This window comes from Thamnophis sirtalis, unplaced genomic scaffold (assembly GCF_051295495.1).
Source record: "Thamnophis sirtalis isolate CommonGarterSnake01/CBP01778 unplaced genomic scaffold, rThaSir2_p1.2 scaffold_12, whole genome shotgun sequence".
NCBI lineage: Eukaryota > Metazoa > Chordata > Lepidosauria > Squamata > Natricidae > Thamnophis > Thamnophis sirtalis.
In genome coordinates, this window is record NW_028261392.1 from 16,784,745 (window position 1) to 16,794,706 (window position 9,962).

At 44.6% G+C, this 9,962-nt stretch overlaps 1 protein-coding gene across 1 annotated transcript; it reads right to left on the reverse strand.

Annotated features, from left to right (window-relative positions):
* Positions 1–5,504: 5,504 nt before the first annotated feature.
* On the reverse strand, positions 5,505–8,383 carry LOC148043259 (SLIT and NTRK-like protein 1). Its single transcript, XM_087726324.1, has one exon. It carries the CDS (start codon positions 8,277–8,279, stop codon positions 6,204–6,206), a length of 2,076 nt encoding a protein of 691 aa, XP_087582450.1. The 5' UTR covers positions 8,280–8,383; the 3' UTR covers positions 5,505–6,203.
* Between the last annotated feature and the right edge of the window lie 1,579 nt (positions 8,384–9,962).

Here is a 9,962-nt window from a genome sequence, read left to right on the forward strand (position 1 = left end):
CAGACAACTTTAGGCATTGAAACAACCAAAAAGTTCAATTTCATTAAGTAAATCCTAAAACTTTGAGAAAAGTATCCCAATACATAAGACCAAAGAAATCAGAATTAATATTGATAGGCATGGACCTTGAATAGGGTCAATAGTGACACAGACATACATGTAAACACAGAGATGCATGTAAGAATCCATTTATACTCAAGTGGGAAATCTTTTCCTCAATAGAGGTAGAGGCCTCAGACACAACTTGCCCATGATTGAACTCTACCTATATAACAGAATCTTCATTGACATAGCAATAGCTCTTAGACTTATATACCGCTTCATAGTGCTTTTACAGCCCTCTCTAAGCAGTTTACAGAGTCAGCATATTGCCGCCAACAATCTTAAGTCCTCATACAAACACAAGCAGACAAACACAGAGAATGTTTACATTTGATTTAATTGAAAGGGGGGATATACGTATGAAACAGCCTCTTAGATTTGCATCTGACTCCAAATCAGATGAGAGCAGTCAGCTTAATGTCATTATTGATGATATTATCATGTCACATATCAATACAATATCGATATTGATATAAAAGAAGGTCATTACTGATTAACTCAAGATTGACAGAGTTTGCCATCCTTCTGAGGTCAGTAAAAGAATACCCAGATTGTTGGGGGCAATATACTGAGATTGTAAAGCCAGAGGTGGTATTTAGCCGATTCTCTCCAGTTTGGGTGAACCGATAGCGGCAGCTGCGGGCGGCTCTGCCCACCTGCCCTGACATAATGCGCGAGCACTGTGCAAGTGCAGAAGACGGTGTGTATGCTCACATTTGAGAACCAGTAGGGAAGATAAGTGAATCCCACCACTGTGTAAACCACTCAGAGATTGTAAAGCACTATGGAGCAATATATAAGTCTAAGTGTTAGTGCTAGTACTATTTTGAGATATGATTGGCACCTGAGAATTCCTTTGTTGCAATCAGACCAAAGTATCTTTATTCAGGCATGCAACAACTTGCATAAACATTCATTCTTATATTATTTATTGATTATCCCTTGGCCATATCAAAGCATTTCAGACACAAATTATTACTAAAATCCGATAAAAATATATATAATGGAACTGGATCAAACACAATTTAAAATCATAAAAATAATTTAAAATGAAATTGGAATAAAATACAATAATTTAATATATAAATAAAATATGATAAAATTATATTTTAGTATCACCCCTATAGTCTACCCCAATCGGTCTTACATATGCCGATCTCAACTGAACCATTTTGTTTAGGTAGGCAAACAATCTTTCAAAGGAATATTTATGACTACAGACCTTATCTATCTTGGAAAGCTGCCATGTAAATATTTTCCAAATGAGGAAAGACTGGGCACAGTGTCTCTGAGATTCACGGACAGATCTTCACACACTTGAAACCAGGTTAAATTCAGCAGGTTCTGGAGAACCGGTAATGGAAATTTTGAGTAATTCAGAGAACCTGCAAATACCACTTCTGGCTGGCCCCAGAGTGGGGAGGGAATAGAGATTTTGCAGTATCCTTCCCCTGCCATGTCCATCAAGCCACACTCACAGAACTTGTAGTAAAAAAAAAAAAATCACCACTGTTTGAAACTAATCTAATGACCAAACAAACAAATTGCTTCCTGCAAAAGCCCCCTCCCCTTTCACTCCTCTTTTGCTTCCTATGGGAGGGGCCAATCGCCTTCCACTTGTGACTTTACTCTCAAGTCTATCCTGATTTCTGAGTTGTTCTTTTCTTCTGGCAACTCTGTGCATGCACACAGTGGGGACAGGCTCTAGCTGTTCCTCTGCCTCACTGCTGTCTAGCTCCATAGGTACCCGATCACTGCCAGATGGCCTTGACCCTGTCTCTGCCTCTGATGCAGAGTCCTCGTCCGAGCCTTCCCCAGCCTTCAGGACTGACCCATGCTCCTCCCCAGCCTCCTCACTGTCCGACTCTTCTGCTAGCACCACTGGCCACTGGTGGCCCACAACACCTAATTCTTTTCCTAATCTATCCGGTGCCTGATATGATATAAAATCCATTCACCTTTCTAATAAACATGAGATGCTTACATATATTCAAGCATATAGTCCTTATAGCAAGAAATAAATTATAACTTATCCTGGCCTCCTAGCCAATGATTTGTCTCAAGCCATACATACAGAAATAAGCCATCTTTCTTTTTATCTAACTACCATACCTGGTATTATTTAAATCCCTTTTACATTTGATGGATTGGAGGCTGATTCAACTGGAGGCAGCATCCTTCTCCAATACACACTTTTATAACTTACAGTGTTTCGTAAAATTTGAAACACAGAGGAGAATGTATATGTATTGATAGCTACACATAAAACCATAACGGTGAAAACATTTATGCTTCCAGTTGCATAAATATTATGGAAGCAGTTATACTTTGTCAGGATGAATAAAACATTTATGCAGTTTAATAATAAATTTGACTGAGATAAATTGAAATATCTCTCCACATTCGTCTTTCACTGCTATTATCCCTTGTATCTATTTCTTTTTCTGATGTATAAAAGCCCATGAATATACCGAGCAGATATGCAAAGATCCTTACAGAATAGAAACATAAAATATTTATATTGTTTTGCATGCTACTGATCCATTAATTCTGCTTCAGTTAAATCTAAGTTCCCTTCTAAAAAGTAAAAGAACTTCATAGTACAATTTGAGGATGAATAAAATCTGAGAACTGTACTTCCCATTTCATAAAAAAATGATTTCATTTACTTCTTTTATTTAAAACATACTGCTGTGGCAACAATAAATCATTGTCTATATTTTTTTTCACTAAAACAAAAAAGAAAATACCCAAATAAAATTCAATTCATTTGATTTTTTTTTAAAAAAGAGAGAGAAATATCAAGCATTATTGTAATCTGAAAAGCAATGGACATTTTGTTAAATTTCAGGTAGGATCTGTGTTCATAAAGTAGCATGAAAGAAATACAACAGTTGTATTTTGATTGTTTCTCTGCCAGTTCTTTGCAGATTTAACCAACCATACATTTAGAAGCTCCTTGTGAATAAAAAAATGCCGGCACTTAGAGGGCCCTGAAACTAACTGATTGATTGATTGAGCACAATTTTCTTTTAAAATTGAAAACAGTTTGGACTAAAGTAACTATTCTCTCTCTCTCTTTTCTTTTACTTTATTCCCATGATTTATTTTTGTAATGTTCTGATTGGGGGAAGAAAAATAAACCTGAAACAAGGTTAGGGAGGGTAAAGGGAAAAATGGTGAAGGGTCTTTCTAAATAACTAGAGCTTCTTCAGAGAAGCAGGAAATTGTATCATCATCACCATCATCATCACTATCTCCACCACCACCAACACATTATACCAAGAGAATGAAGCAGTGAGACAAGATTAAGGAAATCTACCAATGCTTGACTCATATAGCATTGCTATCTCCACAAAGGTCCTTTTATATTGCAGCTTCCTTCCCCCTCCCTTTTTGCATGTCAACCAACTGGTTTCGGATACCTTATTTGGTCATTCCTTCCTCTCCTTCTTCTCTTTGCTCCTCTTATAAACACCTGGAGCAGAAAAAGGAGACACTCCATTCTCCTATATGTATTTATTTTGTTTAGTGACCCAGGCTCCTCCTCTGCCCCCACTCCCCTCCTCCGTCCCCCACCACCCCAAACTGTTCTCTGAAGTTGAGCTTAGTTAGCCCATTCCAGTCTTTTCCTCTTTAAAGAAAAAAAAAAAGGATTTCTCTGCCTGCCGAAAGCCAGAAGCAACGTGACTGAAATCCTTCATTTCTCCCCTGGGATTTCGGCCTTCGGAGGCTGCAATTGATTTGCGGGGTGCTCTCTGCCTCTGCATGTATTCTCTAGTTAAGGGCCAGCGTACTGTGCAAGGAAAATCAAAGGAGACGATACTGAAGTCAGAAGGCAGGAAGGAGCGAGAGGGATTTGTTTCAAGCCCAAAAGGTGGCAGAATTCAGAGGGAGGGAGGGGGAGAGAGAGAGAGGTTAGGAAATTCCATTAGTAATTAGTTTTTTTCAGGGGGAGGTTTTATTTCCTCCAGTCTGTCTGTCTGTCTGTCTGTCTCTCTCCCTCCCTCTCCCTCTCTTTCAGAGATACTGAAGCCCAATCACCATCAGTAGTCCCACTTGTCAATCATCATGCTTGAAAGAATCGCTGCCCAGCGAAGTCAGGTCCTCACATTAATCCGAGGGATCTAAGCCCTAGTCGATTAAATCAAATTGCCATCCAGCTCTCTAGTTTATCTGCAGTGTGCAATCACAGCAGTCTTGGCACCAAAGGCAATTTCCCAGTATTAATCAAAGGATTTCAGTGCTGCATTCAGGCTAGGCAAGGAAAGGAGTAGCAATTGACTTCAGAGAGAGAGAGAGAGAGAGAGAGAGAGAGGGAGGGAGGGAGGGAGGGAGGGAGGGAGGGAGAGAGAGAGAGAGAGAGAGAGAGAGAGAGAGAGAGAGAGAGAGAGAGAGAGAGAGAGAGAGAGAGAGAGAGAGAGAGAGAGAGAGAGAGAGACGGTTTTAAGATCACAAGGAATGAAAATGAAGTGACTTCACCATCGCTTTCAACCTACATTAACATGAAACAACCCCCGGTTGGTGGCCGTTAAAAAAAGCGACATGAGGGTGAGGGGGGGGGGTACATTAAAATGAATGACCCAAGCCTTGAAAACATTTTCACTTTAATACTGAAAAAATATGCCATTATAAAATCCTTGAATAGAATTAGTAAGTCTTGCTTGCTTTTTCTTTTAACTTCAGCTCATATTTTTCTCCAGATAGTATTATGTGTATATAGATATATAGATATATTTCCCAGAGTCTGATTTACAAGAACACAAAAACCTCCTTTCATTCATCTCCGCAACTTAAGCATTCAAGTGGCATTCACTACTCATGCTTAACTGCTCCAGGCTTTCGGTTCTGTTTGGTTTGGTTCTGTTTCTGTTTTCGTTTTTATTTTTTTAAAAAAACCAACCAAAGCCAAAAAAAACGAGACAAAATCCAAGGAATAACATATTGATCAACAGAGAAAAATACCTCTAGGGTACTTGCTTTACATTCAGATGGAAAGGGATTCTGGAGATGTCAGTTTCCAAAAGAAGCTTAAAAAAAAAAAAAAACAGAAGCAAATTCATCCCCTCCTCCCTCCCTAAAGAGAAGGGGGGGAAATTCCCCATGAAAGTAAATTCCTCCCCCGCCCCTCCCCCCCAGCCCAAAATGCAAAAAACTAAACCAGGAGGATATAAACCATGCAAACATGTCTTAAATAAAACCTTTACAATTTTCCTGGTTTTTCTTTTCTTTCTTTCTTTTTTTTTTCACAGTAAAAGGATGATCTCTACTGCCTAGCAATCACACAAAAATAATGGCGAAATGGCACTTTCTTTCTTTTTTATTCTTATTATACTGTATCTGTATATAGAAAGTTTTGATACGATGGAACTTATGGGGAGGGGAAGAGGGAGGACGAGGTGAACTGGATGCAGCTTCCTTTTGGGGGGGCCGAAGCGTCCCTTGGGTGGTTTTGTATCCATGCGAACCATGCAGCAACTTGGGTTGGTTTGTTCTAGATCAGAGTTATTCTATTTACAATTACATTCATGCCTTCGTGCAACTGGGCTCTCCTGCCTTGTTCACAACAGGGAGGGCACAAGCAAGAGCTTCTGTTCCCCCACCACACATAAGGGCCAATATAAATCCACAATCGGTTAGGAATCAACCTGCAGGAGAGTGCATTCACCCTCTTTCTCTTGCTGCAATAGGAAGCCAATCTTGGCCTTTCGGTTGGATCTATTTATTTCTTTCCCACTGGTTATACAGTGTAGAGTTTACACAACCTCAGGTTGAGGCTAGGCAAAACATAATAATTAAAAAAAAATCAAAATAATAACAATACTTTAAAAAAAGGCAGGCCTCCACTCATCGTCCTGGCCCAGGTTTGGTGAGCGGGTAGGTGTGTTTCACCAGAAGGTAGCTTTAAGTGAGCTAAGCCCCATTCCCTTCCTGTGGTCCAATTCACATCAGCGGACAAGATGGGCAGAATGCACAGATCAGGGGAAAAGAAAGCTCTGAACCACCGAAGGGAAGTTGAGGTTGCTAGCTGCTGAAAGTTGAACTGATTGCCCATACACAGATGTTACATGTTTTTTTTTAAAACTTTGAATTTTGTAGTCTCAGTCTGATAGGGAGTGAGAGCCGCAGTCATACACTCTGTGGGCTCCATCTGTACTATAGGGTCCATTGTGCCAGTAGGAGGAGTCACATACTGTCTGTAAAGAGTTGATCTCTGAGGCAGAAGAGTTGGCATCCCTCCTTTTGGAGCGTTTCCGGTTCCTCAGGATGAAGACGAGCATGCCAACCACGGTGAAGGCAGAGGTGACAAACACCAACAAAAGGCCAGGCACCAGCACTGAGATGGAGACCCTACTAGTCTCCAAGTAGGAATTAGAGTGAGTCCCAGTCTCTGCCAAGCCAGTGCTGTTCTTATGGGTGGAAGTCAAAGTGGGCATGACTTTGAGCTGAGGGCAAATGGCCTCATTGGACAGAGATTCAAAGTCCTCCTTGAAGAACTCTTCTGGGGTCTCACACCTTAAGTCACTCATCATCACCTTTGGCCTCAGCATCTCCACCCACTGTTTGAAAGGGACAATTGGACATTTGCAGTCCCATGGGTTGTCATGCAGATCTATTTGGGTAATGGAGGTGAGCTGATCCAGCACTCCTGCCACCGGCAGATAAAGGAAGTAATTGTTGTGGATGCTGAGCTTAGAGAGGGAGACTCCAGCAAAAACATCAACTGGCAGAGACCTCAGAAGATTGTTGTTCAAAATCAGTACTCTCAGTTTAGGCATGGCATTAAAGGTCCCTGGCTGGATGAGTTGGATGACATTAAATTCCATATTTAGGTACTCTAGGTTTTGCAAACCGTTGAACTTCTCTCGAGAGAGTATGTCTAAATAATTATTGTCCATGTAGAGCCACACCAGCTCCAGCAGGTTTTTGAAAGTATTGTTTTCCATAGTGGCAATGTTGTTGTTGCCCAAGTCCAATAGGTTGAGTTTCTGATAATCCACAAAATGGGACTTGCGAATGGTGTGAATCTTGTTGCCCCTTAGGAAGAGTTCATGGAGGTTGGATGGCTTAGGCTTCAGGTCCACCAGGCTGCTGATGTTGCCATCATTGCAGTTTACCTTGAACCCTCCAGGGATCTGGTGGCAAGTGCAGGTGGCAGGGCAGGGAGTGCTACTGGAAGACTTGCCTTTCATGGTGTGGATTGAGCTGGCCACTGTAGGTCTGGATTTGATTTGCCAATTGACTGGGATCTTGGTACCTCCATGAGGGGCAGAACCTGGCGTGGCAGCATCTTCCTTGCCATGGATCTTAAAAGGAGTGGGAATGGGGCCAGGATCACAAGTCTCCTCTTCTGCAGGGGGAGCTGCAAGGCTGGAATCTACCCGGGTTTTCCTGCACAACTCCTGTTCGGTTGTCTCGTTTAAATCCTTCCCCTGCAAACGTGTGGGAGCTTCACAAATCACCCGGCCGATCAAAGCATTTTTGGGGATGTTCTCCAGCCATTCTTTCAAGGAGAGTAGATCGCAGGTACAGTCCCAAGGGTTGTCCTCCAGCAGGATCTCAGCAATGCCTGGGATCTGTTCCAAAACATCCTCGTAAGGCAAGGTTTTCAGGCGGTTACCTCGTAGATCCAAATGGGTAATCGGCACATACTGGAACACGTTGGCAGGTAAGATGCTGATCAGATTGTCGTTCAAAATCAGCACCTCCAGCTTGTTTAAGTCCCGGAAGGCTCCTTGGTCAATATCCCTCAATAAATTAAAATCAGCCTGGAGGTATTCCAGATCATCGAGCCCCAAGAAAGTCTGCTTGCGAAAAGACTTCAGCTTGTTGTTGTTGATGTGCAGCCTCTTCACCAACTGCAGCCCCAGGAAAGCTCCCGGCACAATTTCGTGCAAGCCGTTGTTTTCCATGTGCAAACTGACTGCATTGTAAAAGTTAGCGAACTCATTGGGGAAAAGGCGCGTGAGGGAATTGCCGTGCAGGAACAAATGGTAGAACTGGGACGTGGGGGCCGAGAAACGCTGCAGGCTGGTGAAGCCCTTCTTCTCGCAGTCGACGTGCAAGTCGCCTTCGATCTCGGGGCACGAGCAGATCTTCTCTTTGCAAACGTCCCCCGTAACATTCCCGGCAGCCAAACAAAGAGACGTCTCCAGCAAGAGGATCCAAAGCAGCATTTTTACACCCAGCGAGTCATTCCCGAGCTGAAACGCACAGAGGGGGGAAAAAAAAACTACAAGGCAAAAAAAAAAAGGCTTCTTCTCAAGCTGGAGCCCAGTCAAGTTTCTTCCAGGCACGGAATGTCCGAACCATCGTCAAAAATTAGAGGGGGGGGGGGAGAGGGGGGGAGGAAAGGTTTGGTGGTGGTGATGGGAGAGGCAAAAAAGGAAAAAAGATAGAAGTTTTTTTAAAAAAAATACACAGTTGTCTTGGCGAAAGGGGAATGCAGTGAGGGGGGAGAGGTTGAGTGGCACGGGTTCGGTCGCCTTTTTTTTTTTTCAGCTCTCTCTCCCCCCGCAAATACTGCAACAGCCCGGACTCCAGTCAGGGATCATATCCACAAAGTCTCCAGATACACCCGGGGAAAACAGAAGAAGAAGAAGGAGAGGGGAAAAAAGAAGGACGAGGAGAAAAGTTGAATCCCCCTCCCGCTTCATCAACTCCCCTTCGGTGGCTTCCCCCCTTCTTCTTCGTCGTCGTCGTCGTCCCCCCGACCCCAAAGCAACCCCCACCCCACCCCCACCGAAGCAAAGTTGATCTCCTCGAGCTGCTGGGCTTTAAGGGACGGTCTCGCTAGGAATCGGCGGGAGAAGAGGCCGCTGCTGCATCCGCAGGAGGGTGGCAGGGCTGGAGGGACGGAGGTGGGAGAAGATCGCTGGCCGGGCGCATGGCTTGGCTTCGGACTGACCTTGCCTCCCTCTCTTTCTCTCTCTCTCTCTCTCTGGAGCGCGCAAAGCCGGCCCTTCGCCGCTGCTGCTGTGGTCGACGCCGGGTGGCCGGAAGAAGCCCTTTGGGTGCTGTCCAGTTCCCTTTGGTGCTGAAATCACGCCCCAGCCTCACGGCGGGCTGCCGAACCAATGGCGCTGCGAAAATTCTGCATATCGCTGCGGTTTTGCTTCTGTCCACGCTTTCCTCCCTTGCCTTCGCTCTCTCTCTCTCTCACACACACACAATCTTTTCCCCCACCTCTCCGTCTCTCTCTACTGCCTTTCCGTCATTGCTGCTCTCCGCCTTTCTCCGCCTTTCGTCCCCTTCTTTTCATGGTGTACTCACTTCCTCGCTCCTCCACGCTCCTCGGAAAGGCAGGAGTTGTTCGGAGGTTGTGTGTGCTCTTTCGAGCCTGGCGCACTCAGGAAGATCTGACACCCTCTGCTGAGCCGCAGTGGCAAAAATCCATCTGCTGGGGGAATGTTGGAGGAAGGGGGGAGGCGGGAGGAGAGAGAGAGAGAGGTGGAGGGACGGGAGAATCCAGGCGAGCGAGCGAGTTAGAAAGGCGCGGACAAGAAAGCGATCAATTCAGGGCAAGTTTGGAAGGAAAATGGGAGCCTGGGTCGTCCATCGCCCTCCGACGCGCCTTCCCTTTCCTCCTTTTCGGAATGAAAAGTTGAGCCTGCCTCGCTCCTTCCACTGCTCCGGCAGGCGTCGCGCGTGGAGCCGAGTACATTCGCCAGTGGCGGGGAGGGAGGTGGGGAAGCAAAGAAGTGCGCCTGCGGAATCCCAGCGGGGCTTGACTCGAATTAGTGTCAGGAGTCAAGCGACTAGCGATTCGCAGGTAATTAGACCGCGCGCCAGTTTTCCACGTCTTGCTTCCCCTCCCGCTTTTTTTGCAGGGCAGAATGTCCCTCACGCTGCGTTTGGCA